General features: G+C 38.2%; 2 protein-coding genes across 3 annotated transcripts in view; one reads left to right on the top strand and one right to left on the bottom strand.

Moving 5' to 3' along the window:
* The window catches only part of MFSD14A (major facilitator superfamily domain containing 14A), a 42,429-nt gene extending 31,162 nt beyond the window's left edge, over positions 1 to 11,267 (top strand). Inside the window, exons 9-12 of the mRNA XM_035017936.1 lie at positions 6,252 to 6,364; positions 7,664 to 7,761; positions 8,728 to 8,891; positions 9,944 to 11,267. Of these exons, the coding sequence (XP_034873827.1) occupies positions 6,252 to 6,364; positions 7,664 to 7,761; positions 8,728 to 8,891; positions 9,944 to 10,150 (582 nt within the window). The 3' untranslated portion in view covers positions 10,151 to 11,267. The remainder of the gene's footprint in view (positions 1 to 6,251; positions 6,365 to 7,663; positions 7,762 to 8,727; positions 8,892 to 9,943) is intronic.
* A 245-nt stretch (positions 11,268 to 11,512) lies between these two features.
* The window catches only part of SASS6 (SAS-6 centriolar assembly protein), a 53,827-nt gene continuing 43,166 nt past the window's right edge, over positions 11,513 to 22,173 (bottom strand). The window contains exons 15-17 of one of the 2 annotated variants that reach the window (XM_035017934.1): positions 15,833 to 15,930; positions 13,223 to 13,317; positions 11,513 to 13,118 (exon numbers count right to left, since the gene is read on the bottom strand). In XM_035017934.1, the coding sequence (XP_034873825.1) occupies positions 13,012 to 13,118; positions 13,223 to 13,317; positions 15,833 to 15,930 (300 nt within the window). In that variant the 3' untranslated portion in view covers positions 11,513 to 13,011. The remainder of the gene's footprint in view (positions 13,119 to 13,222; positions 13,318 to 15,832; positions 15,931 to 22,173) is intronic. The other variant, XM_035017935.1, reaches the window with a different exon arrangement.

Raw genomic sequence — 22,173 nt, 5'->3', positions numbered from 1 at the left:
ATACTGCCGTGTGTCAGGCCCCGGGGATGTAGCAGTGAACTTAACTAAATCCCTGCTGTTGTAGAGTTTGCACTCTTGCGGGGTAAGACAGAAACTCCATAAATATGTCCGTGTAAACGCATCCAGTGTAACGAAAATTATAAAGAAAACTGGTGCTGGGGATATGGAGGGACTGGGGACTGGGTGTTACTTTACCTGGAAGGGTTGGGAAGGCCTGGCTGATACATGGTGACCTTTGAGCAGAACCCCGAAGGAATGAAGAACAAGATGTGGGAGTATCTGGAAGAAGAGGATTCTGAGCAGCAGGAACAGAAGTAAAACTCTAAGGAAGGACTGTAGCTGGCATGCGTGAGAAATAGCCAGGGGCCAGCACGGCTCTGGCAGAGCGAGCGAGCGAGGCAGAGACCTTCACGAAATGAAGTCGGGGGGTGGGGGGCACCACCAGGTCATCTGGGGCCTCGAAGGTTATCCTGAGACTTGACAGGAAGATAGGAAGCCATTAGAGGGTTTTCAGCAGAGGAATGACATGAAATATTTACCCTGGAAACCCAGTTGGTAGCCAGTGGTTGTTTGATGAATAAGATATTATTAACCCAGGAATTTGGATTTTCTTAGGATATGTTTCATCTCGGCCTCAAATCTCTGTTCCATGAGCAAGTAGTATATTCCAGTGACCAGAATTTTCTCGTCAGTCTTTCTCCTTTTAGTGAATAAAGCCCCACCCATTTCTTCCTGTTTGGCTTTGCTTTTTCTAGACTGTAGATGATCTAATCTAACACTTAGATCTAGTCTTCTAGAGTGCAGCTTTCTTTGTTTTAGTCTGTTCTTCAGAAAACGAAAGCAGGGTTCATTTAATATTTAATAGGACTCTTCGATGTTTGACCATCTCTTAGGTGTAGGATTCTTTCTGCAGATCTCATCATTTATGAATTTTTGGTAGGTTTAGTGATAAATTGCAAATTTAAATTTAAATTCTATAAATACACCCATGGCCCCACACATGCATACATATGGCATTGAGTATTAGTACTATTTCTAGCTTCCATTTAATTTTTATTTTTTATTTCTATTTTTTTATTTAAATTCAATTAATTAACATATATTATTGGTTTCAGAGATAGAGGTCAGTGAGTCATCAGTCTTATATAATACCCAGTGTTCATTATCTCATGTGTCCTCCTCAGTGTCCATCACCCAGTTACCCTATTCTAACTTCCATTTTATCTTGAAGTTCCTTAATCAGGAATAACATTGCATTTAGATATGCATTCCTGGCTGTCAGAAAAGTGCACTTCAGGTTTGGGGGAAAATATATTGTTGCCTATATGTAAAAATAGCTTTTTAAAAAACACCTTTCTGAAGCATAATACCAAGGAAAATGTATAAATAGTAAGAGTAGAGCGTGAGGGTTATCGAATGTTAAACCAACCTTGAATCCTGGGATAAATCCAACCTAGTCATGATGTCTTATCTTTTTCATACATTGCTGAGATTATATTTTGTTTAAGATTTAGACAAAGAGACCAGCTAACATTTACCATAATGGCACTTAAGAGATGAATAGCTCTAAAATGTTAATAAGTTCTGTTTCGTATTTCACTGATCGTGGAAGCTGCAGGTGCCTTATAAATTCGGGCAGTAACACTGCTTGAGTGATGTGAAGGTGCTTTAGAGGAAATTTTCCCTCTGCTCAGCAGAGGGCACCTGGCACAAAGGATGCAAGATGGAAAACAGCCTTGAGGAGCTGAGAAGCCAGAAGGGAAGCTGTGGATACAGGAAGGGGGGGTGGTTGGGTTTGTATCGGGAGCGCTTGCAGTGCCTGGAGTCTGGGAGGAAATGAGCCACCAGCCATCCAGCATTGGTGGTACAGCGGACGTTATGTACACAGCCTGCAAGGAATATGGTCCTTAAACGACCATTTGGCTTTTGAGGCCTACGTAGAAAAATCATTTTTGAGATGAATTTTCACATTTTAAAAAGTGAGAAAATTAGCTGGACTTCAAAAACAGGTGAATGGAAGTATGCAGTATATATAGAAATTTGATCATTACATTGCTGTCATTATATGAACTAAAATATTAAGTATAATATATAACCCCAAAGGTAAAAGAATTGTTTTGTATTCTCATTTAAGTCAAGCATACAGTTGAGAATACCTTGTTGCCCGCCCGTGTTACTGCTTGCCCTTGTGCCTTTGTTCCTGCTGGCCTTTCTGCCGCCCTCCCCTCTGCCCGAAGTATCCTCTCTCTGAGCCCCCATACTAACTGAGGCTTTTATCTGTCATTGTGCAGAATACACAGTACTGTCGCCTTTACCACTGTTGGTTTTTTATTGTTTTTGCCTCAGTCGATTGTGGGTCCTAGTAGAGCTCTGAGTAGACTGTGTGGTCAGGATTATATCACATTTGTTTTGGTCACTGGGGCACCCTGTATTGTGCCCGCAACTGAGTTAAGTGCTAAACTAGAGGCCATTGGTTTTTTGCCATGGTGTTTTTTGTTTTTTTTTTATGTTATGTTAATCACCGTACAATACATCGTTAGTTTTTGATGAAGTGTTCCATGATTCATTGTTTGCGTATAACACCCAGTGCTCCATGCAGTACGTGCCCTCTTTAATACCCATCACCAGGCTAACCCATCCCCCCAACCCCCGCCATGGTGTTTTTAAAACTTTAAAAAGGGTGCCTGGCTGGCTCAGTCGGTAGAGCATGCAACTCTTGATCCTGGGGTTGGGAGTTTGAGCCCCATGTTGGGTATAGAGATTACTTAAAAAAACAGAATCTTAAAATAAATCATACATACATACTTACTTTAAAAATTAGTAGGAAGCATTTAAAAATTGGGAGGTTATATGAAAATATGTGTATGTAGCTTCTCCCCCCAAATGATAAGATCTGGAAACATGGACATACCCACTTTCCAGTGGGAGCCAAATGGTTGCTGTCCCCTCTGCGGCTTTTAGGCCCCATCTCTTCTTTGGTGTCAGGAGGCATGAGTTCCTAACTCTTGCACTAAATAAATGTTTATGTGAGTGCAGGGATATTGTTGGAAACATTTCCTTCCTCAGTGCTCTGATCTAGTCCTCCATATGCTGTTGCCTCCCAAATTTCTACCTCCAGGCCAGCCCCGAGCTCCTGTTCGATACACATGTTGGGCATCTCAAACTCAACCAAAACTAAAATCTGGATTCCCTCCCTTTCGCACCACTCATCTCCTTGATGGGCGTCACCACGCTCCTGGTTGTCGGGGCCACAACAAACCTCGGTGTTGTTTTTGTTGATTCTTGCCATTCTTTATCCTTACCACACATTCAGTCCCTCAGATGGTATCTCCTGTCACCAAAATCCATTCTGAACTGAAGCATCTCTCCCCATTTCTGTTACTAGTGGCCAGTCTGAGCCATGGCTGACGCCTCCTTCCAAATTTGTCTCCCTACAGTTTATTCGACACTTGTCAAGTAATTTTTGTAAAGTGAATTTTTGTTAAAGATTTATTTTAGAGAGAAAGCGTGAGCATGAGCAGGGGGAGGAGCAAAGGGAGAGAGGGAGAATCTCAAGCGGACTCCAAGCTGAGTGTGGAGCCCTACACGGGGCTTGATCGCACGACCCCGAGATCATGACCTGAGCCGAAATCAAGAGTCAGACGCTTAACCAACTAAGCCATCCAGGCGCCCCTGTAGAGTGAAATTTTAATCCTCGTGTTTAAAATTTACTTTCCATTGCAACCAGAATAAAACCTAGACTCAACGTGACTTCATTTTGCCCCATTCTCCATGTTGTTGAATACACTCCAGTTTAGGGCCTTTGCACTTGCTGTCACCCCTTGCTTGGAGCAGTGGAAATTCACATAGTCACCTCCCTCCCCATTCAGCTGTTGCCTCTGAAGGGCCTTCTCTGCCCATCCTGGTTTAAGCAATACCTCTACCCCACTACCCCATTTCTTTTTTTTTTTTTTTTCATAGCAGCTACAACCTGCAGTTATCTTGCTAAATCAGGACACTTAGGTCCATCTTCCCTCCAAGATGAGGTATTGTTTGCTGACCAGTACTTTGACCTGTTCTCTGACCCTTGGGTCAGTGCCCTTAAACCTAAAATAGCAGTGGGATATAGTAGGAACTTGGCAAATATTTGGTTAACTGACCAAAACTGATGTCAGTTAACTGTTAACTAGCTGTGTACATCTTGGTTAAATTAGTCAGTTAACCTCTGGGACAAAAGGAGTTACACTAAATTAAGGGACACCAAATAATTTTTCTTGTCTAGCACACTGTATATACTAAGTAATTTATCCCATTATCATTGAGAATATTGTGACATATTTAAAAATCACATGCTTTCCATAAATACTAAGAAGGTACAGTAGCTGCTAGGCATACAAAGATACAGATATTTAAGGAAAGCTCCTGCCCTCAGGGAGAAAATCAGTGTTCCCAGTTAGGGTGTCCTGTATACAGGAAGTTTTCTTTGCTAACTGCTTACTCTGGGTGAGTTCCCTTTTGTGGTTGTGGTTGAGAAGAATGTGATCCAGCAAGGTTCCATGTCTTGTGGAACTCAAGTTTATACTAATGATTTAAGGGGGAATCTGAGAGAAGAAAGCTGAGTCCTAATTGTTCAAGAACCCTCACGGGGCTTTTCATATGCTTTCCACTGGCTTGTGATTATATCTGATTAAGCTCTTAAATGGTTGTTTCAATATCAAGAATTTTATTTATTTTAAAGATTTTATTTATTTTTGCGAGGAAGAGTGTGAGCATGGGGCGGGGGGGGGGGGCGCGCAGAGAGAGAAGCAGACTCCCTGCTGAGCAGGGAGCCCGGATGTGAGCCTTGATCCCAGGACCCTGGGATCATGACCTGAGCTGAAGGCAGATGCTTAACTAGTTGACTGAGCCACCCAGGCGCCCTCAATTTAAAGAATTTTAAGCTGATATTTGATAATTGTACATTTACAGTTACAGTCATCAGCTAGTGATTTCCTGAATTATTTTCACCTTTTCCTCTGGATTTACTAGCTGTCTTAAGTAGTATATTCAGTACTTTCATTAGAATAGCAAGAAATAGGGGCGCCTGGGTGGCTCAGTCGTTAAGTGTCCGCCTTCAGCTCAGGTCATGATCCCAGGGTCCTGGGATGGAGCACTGCATTGGGCTCCCTGCTCAGCGGGAAGCTCCCCCTGCTTGTGTTCCCTCTCTTGCTGGGTCTCTCTCTGTCAAATAAATAAAGTCTTAAAAAAAAATGGCAAGAAATATTTTCTGACATCCCCAACCATTGCTGAATTTCTTTTAGCTTTGAAAGAAAAGGAAAAGAAAACCCATGCAACCCATAATATTGTTTACTAAACACTTACTGTGTGCCAAGGACAATGCTAAGCATTTTATAAATAGCTCCTCTAACCGACATGACACAATTTTGAAGTAGGTACTATTGCCATTTCGTAAGAGACAGAACTGTTTCAGTGTGAAGTAACTTGCCCAGGGTCACATAGTTAGAGCCAAGATTATGATCCAGACTATTTCTCCAAAGGCTGTGTTCTTATACTGTACTTTTCCCAAATCTACTTAGTTACACTTGTTTACTGTTTGTAAAAGCATCATGCTATCAGCAGTAATTTAGATGAAGGATATAGAGTAATTTTTTAAGATTTTATTTATTTATTTGACAGAGTGAGGCAGCGTGAGAGGGAACACAAGCAGGGGGAGCGGGAGGAGGAGAAGCAGTCTTCCCGCGGAGCAGGGAGCCCGACGCGGGGCTCGATCCCAGGACCCTGGGATCATGACCTGAGCCGAAGGCAGACGCTTAACGACTGAGCCACCCAGGCGCCCCTAGAGTAATTCTTGTACTGTTTGAGTTTAGCTTAGTTGGAAGGATAAGCATTTTGGATTAACTTAGACCCGTAAAAACTTTTAAAGCTGTTATGTAACAGGGATCCCCCAAATCATCGGTTCAAACCTTTTGATGCTACTTACAATTTCTGATTTAAGTGGTCAGTAGAAATGTACTGAATAGAAAGTTCACTTTTCTGTTTTGTTTTCTTTTTCCCTGAATCTGGATCTCTGTCAGCAAAGGGACTGTTCATTTGCTCTGTACGATCTGGAGTAATGGTTTCAAGATATATTCAGGGCAATTGTTAAAAAGCCAAAATGTAAAGTGGTAGTAGTCCTTTTATATTACAGACTGAAGGAAGTCACCAAGTATTTTTTATTTTTAAAAAGTTCTTTTCTGATAAACCATTCTGTTCTGGTTTTTCTTCTTTTCTAGACCATAGTCTTGAGTCTACTTATGCGGTCAATTGGAAATAAGAACACCATTTTATTGGGTCTAGGATTTCAAATATTACAGCTGGCATGGTATGGCTTTGGTTCAGAACCTTGGTAGGTATATTTTAATTTTTAAATTTTTGATGTTTGCCTTTTTCTTTTTTTCAGCTTTATTGAGGTATAATTGACAGATTTTCTTTTTAAAGATTTAGAGAGGAGAGCGAGCATGAACATACACGTGAGTGGGGGAGGGGCAGAGCAGGAGAATCCCCAGCAGATTCCCTGCTGAGCATAGAGCCTGATGTGGGGGTCGATCCCAGGACCCTGAGCCAAAATCAAGAGTTGGACACCCAACTGACTGAGCCACCCACGCACCCCTAATTGGCAGACATTTTTGTATTTGCTTCTCATCTAAGGCTTATTATTAGATTTTAATCTGTCTCCTACTATGCTTTATTTCTCTCAAAATGTATATAATACAGATTTCTCATTTGTGTATTTGTGTATTCTAGAATGGCTTGAGGATAGAGAGGTGTGACATTTTCTGTGTGACAGATTAGATTTTTAAATAAGATTAGTTTTTAAATCTCTACTGAGCATTTAATCTGTATCAGTCTGTCATTAGGATAAAACATGTAATCTCAAAGCAGCAAAACCCTGAAAGCTAGCACTATTTACCTTTTTTGTTTTTCTGTTAGAAAAAAAATGTGTAGCATCAGTGATCATTACTGATGGCAGACCAGAAGTTAATTGAGCAAGCCCGATTGTTTTGGTCCCAGCTTCATGCCAGAGAAAAGGCTCTTTGCTTTTCTCGCCAGTCTGGTGGCCTGCAGGGTGATGGTAGTGGTGAGGTTGAGGTCGGGCGGCGCAGGCGCGCCTTTATGCTCCGGGTGACGGGACTGAACTTGCTTCCCTCAGGTTTTCATTCCCCCGAACATACTACCTCTGTTCGGATTTGGATAGGAGTAAGCAGCAAGAGTGTGTTTTGATGGTGGTTTTGTTTTCCAGGCTAGTTTTTACAAAGAGGTGCTCACAATTTAAATGATCGAAAGCGTTTATTTTGAGTATCAAGCCCAGAACATCCAAGGCTTAGGTCAGCTCAGTATCTTCACGCTGAAGCACAGGTCTGCGGGAACAGTGCCTGCAGAGGGACTAACTGGCTGGGGAAACACGAAATGATGTTTTTTATGTGTATCGTACATTATTCTCAATGGCCTCCCTGTCCCCACCCACCGCTCAGGCTTAGGGTGACTTGCCCAGAGTCACACAGGAAGGAAGGAATAGACCAAGTACGATTCTCCTTTTCCCTGTACCACAGCCGCTTTGCAGTAACAGTTACTTGAATTCAAGTGTGTGTTCTGAGTGAGAGGCGCAGTGGAGAACGTATTTTTGTTTTGCTGCTTTGGGTCACAGGATGATGTGGGCTGCCGGGGCCGTAGCGGCCATGTCCAGCATTACCTTTCCAGCGGTCAGTGCCCTTGTTTCACGAACTGCTGATGCTGATCAACAAGGTGAGTTGACGAGAACCCATGATTACTATTTCAAAGCACGAATACTCGAATCCTATGTCCTATCTCCTTCCTCAGTACAGATCGTAAATATATCAAGGTAAAGAATTTAAAATTGCTTTCATTGCTAAGAGGAAACGCAGATTCCAGGGTACTGTCCTTAGGTGGGTATCTGTAACCATGTCTCTCACTGTGAGTGCGTGGCGCTAGCTGTCCTTTCGCTGGAAAATCTAATGATAGGCTGGCCACCTTATGTCCACTTTTAAGTGCTAGACACCTTGGGTTTAAGTAACCCTTTTATTTAAATCTTAGGTTTCAGTTATCTAAAGACCTTCTTAGAAAACATGATCCTACACTTTTGTGATAGGAACGTTTAATTCTCAAGACGCTAACAGATAAATAATTCTTTGAAAAAGATGTTTTCTCTAGTCATAAGGGGAAAAAAGGGGTATTACAAAAGAGTGGCAGCGATCACTTGGTTGATAAATGAGGAAGGAAAGGCGTGTGGCCAAAGCAAATTGCATTTTAAATTTGAGAAAAGATATAAATAAAATCTTAAAAAAAATAAATAAATTTGAGAAAAGATCCCAGAGAAAAGCAAAACTCAAACTCTGTATTTGACTCAGTGGGGTCTTAAGTAGCTCCTTGGGGGCAGTTTTTTCTTTTTTAACAATTATGCTTGTGAACTCATGTCGAATTTTTAGCCAGAGGTGTTTTAAAGGGAAGTAAGGTGCTTTTGCCCACTTGTTTAAACTAGGTCTGTGTCTGGGTTGGGTTTACCTGATCTCACATTTGTATCAGATAGCTTACTTTGTAGAGCTGAGGGCTTCTAAGTACTTTTTAATGCCATCTTGGTAAATTGCTAGTGTCTGATGAGAGCTTTTGTTTTAGATTGACTTCCTGTTTGTACTGGTTCTAGGGCAGGAAAAAAATAAGCGGTGCATTACATAATTTGTGTAAACAATTTAGGTGTTGTTCAAGGAATGATAACAGGAATTCGAGGATTGTGCAATGGTCTGGGACCAGCTCTTTATGGATTCATTTTCTACATATTCCATGTGGAACTTAAAGAACTGCCAATGACAGGAACAGACTTGGGAACAAACACAAGCCCACAGCACCACTTTGAACAGGTAATTCTTCGTTCACCTGATAGACATACAGTTCACTTGGCTGCATTGAAAGACAAATGGTTTTTGATCACCCAAGCTTTTACGTGAGATTATCACAGCACTTAAAAACCAAAGCCAAAGAGGCTGTGCTCCCCTGTATACCTCTTTTTGAAATCGGCTGTCCATACCTTTTCCCTCGAGAATTTAAGAATTACTGAAATATTCCAGTGTGTGGTGTTACACCTCGTGGTGTGGGTAACAGCCCCCGTGTGTACCGCTGTCTGTCTCATCGGGGTCTTGCGCGATGCACGAGGCCCCCAGGCGAGGCCTGCCTTCTCTAGCAACCGGCAGCTAGGTGCGGATTCACATCTTTGTTCACTTGTTTGCTGTACTTTCCCTCCTTACAACTGAAAATACTAACGGCAGACATCATCCCTTTAGCCAATGCAGATAGCTCATCAGTTCCGTGCCTGTATAGCAGAGCGCCAAGACTACTGTTAAATAAAAATGTTTGTTTGTGGGCTGTACACAGGTTAAACTGGCTGTGCAAGTTTTTGCATAGGATGAACGTAACTTCGGGCTAAAACAAAGGCCTTTTTGATTCCTACGGTAACAGCCTTAGCTGTGTTTCCCTCACTGGTCGTTACTAGAGAATGTATTTAGCTTTTTAAACAGAGAAAACGGTCATGATGATTCCGCTACGGTAGTTAATGGCATATGCTACTTAATTTTACTTTTGAGAGCTTCCTGCTGAACTACTGAGGCGACGGCTCCTAGGATGTGTTCAGATTCTGTGCTGCAAGTGACCATCTATTTCTGCATAGGCTGTTTTTTAAAAAATCTTTGGCTCGGTTTCTTGGATCAGTTATTATCCTCAGAATTTTAAAGTGAGAGTACGATCGTGTCCCTTTTCTCCTGAAAAGCAAATGCATTTTCTAACTGTAGCTCTGATGAAGAGAGAGAGAAAAACCTTGATTTATAATTCATAGCAATCTGGGATTACTAAAAGATAAGCAGTGTCTTTAGAGCCGAGATGTCGGCGCAAAAACCCTAATTACCTTTTTCTTTCTCAGAATTCGATCATCCCTGGCCCCCCCTTCCTATTTGGAGCCTGTTCGGTACTGCTGGCTCTGCTTGTTGCCTTGTTTATTCCAGAACATACCAATTTGAGTTTACGGTCCAGCAGCTGGAGAAAGCACTGCGGCAGTCACAGCCATCCTCACAGTACACAAGCGCCAGGAGAGGCCAAAGAACCTTTGCTCCAGGACACAAATGTGTGATGACCGAAATCAGGAAGACTTTTCTCTCACACCCAGGTCTTAGTTTTCACCTGTAGTTCTGGATGTACATTCCATTTCCATCTACAATGTACTTTAAGATTGTCTTAAGAAGTGTATCTGCATGAACTCCGTGGGAACTAAAGAAAGAACCAGAACCGGACAGTTTTCCAAAGATGTTACAATTTCTTTTGAAAAGAAACCTTTTGTTTATTAGCACCAGTTTCTTGCCACTAAGCTTTTTGTTTTATTATACATCCTTTAATTAAAAACTATATACGTACCTTCTTAGATACTAGCAACGTCTCTGCTACCATTTCCTTCAGGTGTTGAGCTTTAACTCTATTTATGCTGACTCATAGCGAGACAGATTAGGTAGTACGGTTATGGACCTGTTCGTTTTTAACATTGTAAAATCTTGGGTCAAATAATTCAAAGCCTTAATGCAGATGCACTAAAGTAAAGAAATGGTAAATGAATTGTTTGCATTAAAAAAAAAACTTAAGAAAATTGTACTAAATCTGAATCATGTTTCAAGCTTGTTTGTAGTTATTTTATTTTAAACATTCACCACTGTTTTTGAAATGAGAAAATATCAGCCATTTAGAATTTAAATTGGGGTAGAGTCTAAATCTAAACACTGGCTCAGATTTGTTCCCCAGCTACTTAACACCACTATTCTTTTAATGTTTGCATAATCATAAGAACCTCAACACTTGAATACATAATCTAAAAATTATATAGTAAAGCTGGTAGCCTTGAAAATGTCAATGTGATATCTATATGTAGATAAATATATATAGTGGCCTTTCAGGACTGTCACAGTAACACTTTATTTACAGAGCTAATGTTTGTCCTAAATTTTCAGGACCCTAGAAGAGAGCTTTATACAATTACTGATGTGAATTTCTCTAAAGTGTATATTTTTGTGTCCAGTTATATTATTTAAAAAAGTGTTACTTTGTAAAAATTGTACATAAAGTATTGTATAGTTTACACTGTTTTCATCTTGTGTGGTTATTGCTCAATGCTTTTTAAACTTGGAACATTCACTATGGTTAAATAAGGTCTTAAAAGAAATGTAAATATTCTGTTAATAAAATTAAATATTTTAATGATTTTTTTTTTTTAAAAAGAAAGTCTTGATCTGTGATTCCCTGTAAGGTCTGTTTTGGCTTTGTTACCATAATCATTTTTACAGTAACAAATCAAAGCTTTACGTCATTTTCCCTTCAACCCCTTTTTTTTCTCCCTCACTACAACATACTCCTGTAGGAAGACAAAAGAAATGAAAACTTAGTCCATAAATTAAACGAAGTACTTAAATTCTAAGCATAGTAAACAGTTGCAGATCAGTGCTGTTTGTTTTTACATACACGTCATATACCATACTTTATTAACGAAGCTCACAGTTCACAGAAATTAAGTGCAACCTTGTGATTATTAACACATGTACAGCTGTACACTGCAAAACAATTTCAAATAAAAAAGAACTACCTGTATGTCCTAAGTCCCATCCAAACCCTGTCACAATGTTTTATATATATGTTACATTCTATTTACAGGAAAGATTCTAGTATCACCAAGAGGCCACTTTCCAGATTATTATTAGTAAGTGATTTCAAGTTGCTGTAACCAAGTATTCTTACTAATACTCATAATAGTATATTGAAATGACAAGTCACATATAAAAGTAACTACCCAATAATGGTCACTAAATTTTTTTGAATAAATCCCCTAGTTAAGACTCTTTGCAACTACCAGCACAGTTTCAAAGTACAAGACTCAATATTGTGGCTTCAGAAAAATATGAGTAAATACTAGATTGTCTTATAACATGAACCCAATAATACTGATATTAATATACTGAATTCTCTTTCCTTATCTGTGTAGTAAGGTCCTTGAAAATAGTTTATAAATATTACATGAGCATTAGCAATCCTTGCAAACAAAAACTGATTTATACGTTTCATAAGAGAATGCTACTCTGTACTGGGTGTACCCACTCTGATATTATAAAAAAAAATGAATATTCATGATGCTCTTAAAAGTATTTTGTATAGTACTAATTTTTAAAACATTCCACTAATTTAATTGTATAACAAACTAATAAAACTCCAAACAAAGAAAAACTGGGTAAATGTAGTTTTCCAGGAAGCATTAAAATCCTATAAACTTTGCAGCTCAAATGATTAAAAGCACCCAATCCGGTTATATAAATACATTGTCCAAATTATTTTTATAATTTATCAAAATTACTTAGACTTGTTCAATAGCTAATTTAAAGATGTTGCAAGGAAAATACTTGCTATGAAGGATTAATTTCATTCATTGAAGGTAATTCTAAGACTTTTCCCTTTATGGTAATTATAATATAGATATCTTTGGAGATAATAATTTTCCCTCATAATTTTCAGGTGTCAAATTTAAAACTTCTACCAATGAAAATGATAAAATGAATTATTAACATTCTTTGGTTTCATATTATGTCTGAGCAGGTTTTCATTTACCCAGATACTCAATGACTAGAATGTCCCGTAAAAGCATCAACTCTTTCCTTAGAACTACTTTTCAAAGGATTCATTTAATAAAATTCATACTGTTATTCTATAAAACACCATGTACACAAACTAAAAGGTGTCATTTCCTGAGAATCTTCACTCAGAATCCCCCAAGTACAAACCAGCTCCTCTAGCTTGTCATGAAATGACAGCAGTACTTAAAAAGGATCCAAACAATCTAATACAGTAAGCTCAAGTAAACTTTGAAACTCGCTGGCTGAGGATTTGATCTATGCTGTTCATATATTTTTAAACCATGGGAATTTCTAAAATTTCAATAAAATGTAAAAGGTAACACCAGCACTAACTGTTTGTTAACTGCCCAGGGAAATACGCTGAAGATGCAGAAGGGAGCACTGCGGGTTTGGAAGATGTCTGTAATGCTCCTAAAGTGCCATCTTTTTGATGGTCTGCAAATGAGGACAAAAAAAAATTATTTGTATTCACTTACGTCTTTGTAAAATATAGTCAATTAAACCACAGTGTAAAATCCATTTCAGAACTGTCCTCTCACCTGGATTATTGAACAGGTTTTGGCTGAGCCCACGTAAAGGAATGCTATCTTCCCTTTTCTTCAGGTATTTGGATTCCAGCCCTAAATTTGCACCACTTGAAATGAAAATAGTAATTATTTACTTATCTTAACAAAGCCATATTTTCACTTTAAAAGTTAATTTTGAAGGTTCATCTAATCTACAGACATATATAAAATAATCTGTTGATAGCTTTGTTCAAAACAAATCATATTCTTCAGTGGTTTCTTAAGTAATTTATCCATAAGCCAAAGTACCCTTCCCAGTAAACAGTAGACTATAATAAATAACACCAGTAAGTCGAAGAGCTAAGATAAAAAATATAGGGGAAATGAAAACTCTAGTACTATGAAACTATAAAACAATAGTGCCTAAGTGATACACAAATGAAAACAAATGTCCGTGCTTCAAGAGTATCATTACTTAATCATTTCTATCTCATTTTGTATGTAAAACGAGTAAGGGAAAAAAATTAAAAATAAAAATAAAATAAAATGAGTAAGGGGCGCGTGGGTGGCTCAGTCGGTTAAGCCTCCGAATCGATCTCAGCTCAGGTCTTGATCTCAGGGTTGTGAGTTCAAGCCCTGTGTTGGGTTTCACGCTAGGCGTGGAGCCTACTTTAAAAAAATAATAATAATAAATAAAAATAAAATGAGTAAGATTTTTCCTTTGCCAAAAGCTCTTCAAAATTTTATAGTACTTCAAAGTTCATTAATATTTAGCACTATTAAAATTAATAATGAATTCTAGTCAGATGAACACAAATATAAAATTTTGGAAAAACATGGGGGGCATTTATGTAGATGTATTTTTCCCCTTTCTACCACCATATTCGTTTTTCCTATATCTGTCCAGTGTCAAGTTTCTCAGTAGTTCCATGTAACAAGAATTTAAAGGCACTGGTAAAACAATGTACATTCTTGAAATTAAATGGTCTTTTTCCAATTTTCAGAAAAGAAGTGGGTGAATAGATATTTCCTTCAGTTTAGCTTTTTTTTAACTTTTGATACCCATTGCCATACTTTTCCTACCTGACAACAAATAAAGTAAAAAACCAATCACAAACAGAAAGCACTCAAAATAGCTGAACAGTCCTAATTTTATGGACACATGGTTGTTTGGTTTTGTACCACAAATACGATATTTTCTGCAAGTAAAATTGCTCTTGGTGTGTATGACAGAGTTAAATATATAAACATGGTGTTCTACCATTAACATGAATTCCAGATGCACTGCCTCTTGAACAAGTGTGAGATTAAATATGACAAATATATACATTTCAAGACTTCAAAGAATTCTGCTTTTTTAAAAAGGCTCACAAACTACTGTAATATTCATGTTGGTGCCAACTTTAGAGAAGCCAATGAATAAGAGCCAGAGAACTGGGATAAGAAGCCTCTTGGAAGTGTTAGTAATTTATTCTGCAATACATTGGAATGATGCTAGCTAATGTAATGAGTGCCAGCAGACAGGTCTTAAAGTGATGAAATTTTAAGTAAGAAGCATAATAATAAGAAAAAAATAGTACAAACATGTATAGACTACCAGAGAGACTACAGAGACAAGTTTTCATGAGCTGTTTAATTTAGTCACAACTCACTGACAGAACAAACCCCACTATGTAAAACTTGTGTAAGAGGTAAAAAGTAGGAAGGAATTTCTGAGTAGGCAAAACAAGTCATAAAATTAAAGCTTATTTCGATGGGTATGGGACAATCTCACAAGCCTCCTTATTCTTAGCAAAGAATTCTAGCATTTAAAGATTTTTTTTTTTCATTTATTTGAGAGAGAGAGAATGAGATAGAGCATGAGAGGGGGGAGGGTCAGAGGGAGAAGCAGACTCCCTGCTGAGCAGGGAGCCCGATGCGGGACTCGATCCTGGGACTCCAGGATCATGACCTGAGCTGAAGGCAGTCACCCAACCAACTGAGCCACCCAGGTGCCCGAATTCTAGCTGTTTAAAATAGCTGACTTCTGGGGCGCCTGGGTGGCTCAGTTGGTTAAGGGTCCGACTCTCGGTTTTGGCTCAGGTCATGATGTCAGGGTCCTGAGATGGAGCCGTGGGACTCCATGCTCAGCAGGAAGTCAGCTTCTCTCCCTCTCCTGTCCCTCCCCTTGCTCATGCTCGGTCTCTCTCTAAAATAAATAAATCTTTAAAATATAAATAAAATAAATAAAATAAAATAAAATAGCTGGCTTCTCAGAGTTCTTTACACTGGAAGCATTAATTCAGAAAAATGGAGTGCTTCCAGAGGCAGACACAGACAAAACAAAAACAAAAACCACACTAAAGGGAGTCAGAAAGATTTCTATCTAGTTGCCCAAAAGCAGATGAAAGGTAGTTCAGTTATGTAGGAAAGTCTCTCCTAAAAAATAAAATTTTACTGTATGTTTAACTGTCTACTACAGTTTAAAAAAATATGGGAAATCTTTCTTATAGATAAAAGGAACTCCACTTCAATCCCACTGATCAGCAACTTCAAATGTCACAGATAAATAAGTGGGCATCAAAGCTTTCAAGAACGGATAAAAATTATTTAAGATGACTTTCAAAATTGCAAACATTAAATTTTATGCCAACAAGTACTTACTTTTCCTTATCAATTGAGCAAGGCATACTAATAGTTGTTCCTGACTGAACATCTCCTAGTGATGTATTTGGTTTTGTAAACTGCAAGTTAAACTGAACCTGTAAACACGGAAAACACCGCATGTAACTGAATTAGTGAGAACTGAGACAGCTGCATATGGAGACAGGTGATTAAAATTCTTTTCTGCTAAATCTAGACCATAGAAGAACAGGTTCAACATGAATTTTATAACACAAGCACATTTTCTTGACAAGATTTAACCAACAACAACAAAAAATCCTATTTCTCTTTGTCAAAAACATTCCTGTGATAGAAGCAAGATGAACAGCATAAAATAATTCTCTTAACAATTATTTTGAAACAAAAACAAACATACAGCTGCACAACCTGGGTCTGAGTTGCGGGGGTCTACTTAAACACAGATTTTGGTCAACAAATACAGTACAATAGAATGAGGTACCATACGTCTCCTCACCCCCACCTAAAGTTAGCAAAACTGGATCCTGGAGTAACACCCCTTATCCACTACCCAGAAATGTAGAAAACGTCCTTCTATGCAACATCTAGGGGAAGGCAGAGCACCTTTACCATCTCTCTAGGTTGGCATGACCCACTGACTCCCTACCTGGTTCTATGGCAGCTTCTGCTTACAGGACATGCTGGCAAGCTGTGAGCCGCTAGATCCCTGGGGTATTAGCTCGTCTGCTTGGAGGACATTCAGTATGGCAGACAGCACCCCTCCCTGCTGCCGGCTCTGCATTGCGGGCTTCTTCCTGTCATTGTGGGGTTCCCCCAGACCCTTTGGTGATGTGGTATCATTCTGTGATCCCTGGCCAAGTAGGACCAGTAACTGGCCCTGCCACTTCAGCAAGAATCCCTCTCCAGAGCTGTTCAAGGCTTCAGTGAACTTAACCCTCATGCCCACGTAGTGGGATGAGGACGGCCAAAAGCAGGTGAAAGTCCTACCCTGTATCTTTCCTCTACCTTCCCTTTGCTTGTTGTCATTTGGCAACTTCTTACTTTTCAGTCACAATATAAAATACATTTTTGGGGTGGGGGGGTGAGGTGAAAAATAAATATATATATTAAAAATACAGTAGTTCAATTTGGGGAAAGTCAGAAGTTACGTGCAGTTTTTCAACAATGCGGAGGTCAATGCCCCCAAACCCCAGCACAATTCAAGGGTCAACTGTATATTTAAATAAGTGTCATAGTTCTAAAAGTTGTCTCCCTACTTAACCACAATGATGCATATGCCTCATGCACTCTGAGAATTCTTTCCTTTTTATAAATTTTTCAAAGTCTATTATATTTAAAGATTCTAAATGAAAGCTAGGAATTTGAATTTTAGAACAATCAAAAGTAGTGGTGCCTGGGTGGCTCAGTCGGTTAAGCGGCCAATTCTTGGTTTTGGCTCAGGTCATGATCTCAGGCTCAGGCTTTGCACTCTGCAGGGAGTCTGCTTCTCTCCCTCTCTGGCTCCCTCTGCCCCTTCTCTCTCGCTCGCTATCCCTCCCTCCCTATATCGAATAAATAAAAAATAAATCTTTAAAACAATCAAAAGTAATCCAAGAATCTATACAAAAATCCAAACTAAAATATACAACTGAGGTTTCATACCAGAAATTTATAAATGGGTTGTATATTAGAAAAAGGTATACATATAAGTCACCACACTAATAGATTAAAAAAAAAAACTATGACTACTTGCATACAAAGGGAAAAGGCATGAGAAAACAATAAATATTTTTAGTAAAAATTCACAATAAAATAGCAATAGATACTCTTGGTTAAAATTACAAAGGTATATGCTACTGTACTTGACTATCGAGGTTCAATATTCCAAAGATATTAGTTCTCCCTACATTAATCTATGCATTTCACATAACCTTAAACACATTTTTAAAAGTAAAACAAGCTAATTCTAATATTCCTTATAGAAAAATAAATATGAAAGAGTAAGAAATATTAAGAAAGTACCGATATCAATTCATAAGATACAGACAAAAATCATGTACTAGAAAACTGGACAAAATAAAAAGAATGGTCTCAAATACTGAACAACAGGTAGTACACAACTGTGATCTTTGAGAGAAGTGTGATCCCTACAAATGACCCAGGTTTCCAAGTAGAGGCACTTTACCTAAATTCAGTGACAGAGGGAAAACATAATTGCTAAATGGAAGAGATAAGATCAGAATTTAGGGAGGCTGGGGTGAGTGGAAGTTGCAGGGCAGAATTCTGATGAGAAAGAAGGGGTGCCTAGGTAGCTCAGTCAGTTAAGCGTCTGACTCTTGATTCTGGCTTAGGATATGATAGAGTTGTGAGATCAAGCCCCATATCAGGCTCCACGCTCAGTGTGGAGTCTGCTTGGGATTCTCTCTCCTCTCCCTCTGCCCCTCCTCCTGCTTATGTTCACTTCCTCACTCTCTCTCAAATAAATGAAAAAATTAAAAAAAGAACATATAAAGAGAAAAATCTCTGGAAATCTGCACATGGGTCCCTTTAAGTTTTTCCTCAGCACTAGACACATGCATAGGGAAAAATCTCCACAAGACTAAAAAAAGAAATGGGAGTTTTAACTTAAACAATTCCCAAGGCTCATAATCATGGAGTCAAAGTTGAAAGTCCTTGGTAATCATTTAGGGCATTCAGTGAAGAGCCAGGAAGGATCATAGCTTTATAGAAGGGATGAACTGTCCCTTGAGTAAAAGCTACCCTAGATGCACCGAAGTCAAGCTAAAGAAAAAAACAAAAAACCCCAGAATGCTCCAAAGGGATGAAAGGAACCCCAAACTAACTTAAATAGCAGCCACTCTTTAAAAAAGGAAGATAACAAAATCCATACAGTCAACAATGTAACCACTGAAAATGTTCCACATTCTATCAAAAATTACTAGAGATGACAATAAGGAAGAAAATGTGAAAACACCAAGAAAAAAACAATCAATAAAACAGATCCAGAAATGACAGAAATGATAATAGAACAAGGACAGAGATGTTAGAACAATGATAATTATGAACAAGTATTTAATGGAAATCAAAAGTATGGGAAAAATGAAAGGTATAAAAAAGAGTAAAACTGAAATTGCAGAGATGACATATTCATTATCTAAAATACAGATTTCTCACTGGACAGAAATAACAGCATATTAAACACTACAGAAATAAAGACTGGTAAACTTTAAGACAGAACATTAGAATATAAAATGAAGCATAAAAAAATAAATGAACAGTCTCAATGGAAAAATATGTGATCAACTGTGTGTAACTAGAATACTGAAAGGAAATAACAGAAAAAAAAGAGAGTGAAATAATGACTAAAATTTTCCAAGCTGTCAACCATTAACCCCTGATAACAAGTCCTCAATAAAAAGCCCTAATTGATGATATACATGTACCACACCAAGGCATATCATAAATAAGTTGCTGGAAAAAAAAAATCAACGAAAAAAAAGAAAATCTTAAAAGCACCCAGAGAAAAAGTCACTTTCTAAAGAGACTCCTTTAAGTGGAAAAGAAAAGGCCATAATTAGAAGAAAATTAGGAGGGGTTCCTGGGTGGCTCAGTCATTAAGCATCTGACTCCTGGTTTCAGCTCAGGTCATGATCTCAGGGTCGAGAGACTGAGCCCCATGGTGGGCTCCACACTCAGCACAGAGTCCGCTGGAGATTCTTTCCCCCTCCCTCTCCCTCTGCTCCTCCACTGCTCACATGCATGTTCTCTAAGATAAATAAAATCTTTAAACTTTAGTTAAGGGGACTCGTGAAATAAAAAGCTGTAAACCATGAAAACACAAAAACGGTGAAGAGGGGGAGAGTAAAATAAAGTTCTTTTACAATGTCTTGGAAATTAAGTGACCATCAAGTTAATACAGACTGTTAAATACTTAAGATGTTATATATGAACTTCACGGTAACCATCAACCAAAAACTTATACTAGATACACAAAAAAGAAAGAAATCCAAGCCTAATATTAAGAAAGTCATCAATCACAAGAGAGCAACAGAAGAAAGGAACAGAGAAAAACTACAAAAACAAACAGAAAACAATAAAGTGGCATTAAGTACATACCTATCAATAATTACTTTAAATATAAATGATCTAAATGGTCCAGTCAATACACAGGGTGACAGAATGGATAACAAAACAAGCCCCATCTATATGCTTCCTGCAAGAGACTCACTTCAGACCTAAAGACACATGAAGACTAAAAGTGAAGTGATGAAAAAGATATTCCATGCAAATGGAAGCGAAATAAAGCCTAGGTAGTAATACTTATATCAGACAACACAGACATTAAAGTGTAACAAGAAACAAAGAAGGGCATTACATAATAATAAAGGGATCAATCCAACAAGGGGATACAACAATTGTAAATATCTATGTACTCACCATTGGAGCACTTAATAAGCAAATATTAACAGATGTGAAGGGAGAAAATGACAGTAATACAATGATAGTAGGGGACTTTTTAACACCCCACTTACATTAATGGATACTTCATTCAGGCAAAAAATTAAAAAGGAAACAGTGTCTTTGCATAACATATTAGACCAGATAGACTTAACAGATATATATAGAACATTCCATCCCAAAACAACAGAATACACATTGCTTTAAAATCACATGAAACATTTTCCAGGACAGATCACGTTATTAGGTCACAAAACAATCTCAATAAATATAAGACTGAAATCATATCAACCATCACTTCCAACCACAACTGTTATGAAACAAGAAATTTACAAGAAAAAAAAACGGAAAAAGCATAAACACATGGAGCCTAAACAACATGCTACTAAATACCCACTGGTCAATGAAGAAATCAAGGAGGAAATCAAAAGTGACATGAAGACAAAAGAAAATGAAAACACACTGGTCCAAAGTCTGTAGGATGCAACTAAAGCAATTCTCAAAGGAAAATTTATAGTGATAAAGGCCTCCCTCAAAAAACAAGAAAAATCTCAAACTATCTAATTTTACATCTAAAGGAACTAGAAAAGAAAGCCCAAAGCAGTGAGAGGGGAAAAATAAAGATTAGAGCAGAAATAAATGAAACAGAGACTAAAAAAACACTTGAAGAGATCAATGAAATCAGGTGGTTCTTTGAAAATATCAATAAAACTGACAAACTTTTAGCTAGACTCATGAAGAAAAAAGAAACACAAAGGATTGCAAGAAACTAAAATGAAAAATTTTATGCTAAAATTGGGCAACCAAGAAGAAATGGACAAATTCCTAAAAACATACAATCTTCCAAAACTGAATTAAGAAACAGAAAATCTGAACAGTTCAGACCAACTTCCAGTCAATAAATTAAATCAGTAATCAAAAAATTCCTGGGAGACCTGAGTGACTCAGTCGGTAAGCATCTAACTCTTGATTTCGGCTCAGGTCATGATCTCAGGGTTGTGTGATTGAGCCCCACGTTGGGCTCTGCACTCAGCACGGAGTCTGCTTCAGATTCTCTCTCCCTCTCTCTCTGCCCCTTTCCCCACTTGCACTCTCTAAAATAAATAAATAAAATCTCCCCCCCCAAAAAATTCCCAACAAATCAAAGTCCAGAACCAGATGGATTCACAGGTGAATTCTACCTAATATTTAAAGAATAATTAATATCTATTTTCACTTCAATCTATTCCAAAAAATAGGACAGGAAGGAAAGCTTCAGGATACATTCTCCAAGACCAGCATTACCCTCATATCAAAATCAAAGACACTTCAAAAAAGGAAAACTACAGACCATATCCCTGAAGAACACAGATGTAAAAATCCTCAGCAAAAGTAGCAAACGACATACAACAGTATAATAAAAACATCATTCACGCCCCACATCAGGCTCTGAGCTCATTGAGGGAGTCTGCTTGGGGATTCTCTCCCTCTCTCTGTGCCCCTCCCCACTGCTCGCACTCTATCTCTAAAATCAATCAACCAATCAATCAATCAATCAATCTTGGGGGAGAAAAAAAAGCATCATTCACCACAATCAAGCGGGATTTATTCTGGGGATGCAAGGATGGTTCAGTATCTGCGAATCAATCAATATGTGAAACACCACATTAACAAAATAAAAAAAAACACATGATCTCAATAGGTAAAGAAAAAGCATTTAACGAATTCAACATTCATTCATGATAAAAATTCTCAACAAAGTGCATTTAGAGAAAACATACCTCAACATAGTAAAAGCCATATATGACAAACCCTCAGCCAACATCATACTGAATGGTGAGAAACTGAAATTTTTTTCCCTAAGATCAGGAACAGCACAAGGATGTCCACTCTAGCTACTTTTAGTCAACATGGTACTGGAAGTCCTAGCCACAGCAATAAGACAA

The sequence above is a fragment of the Mirounga leonina genome, unplaced genomic scaffold (genome assembly GCF_011800145.1).
Source record: "Mirounga leonina isolate KUSES-001 unplaced genomic scaffold, KU_Mleo_1.0 Mir_173, whole genome shotgun sequence".
Classification (NCBI taxonomy): Eukaryota; Metazoa; Chordata; class Mammalia; order Carnivora; family Phocidae; genus Mirounga; species Mirounga leonina.
This window is presented reverse-complemented; position numbering and strand designations above follow the sequence as displayed.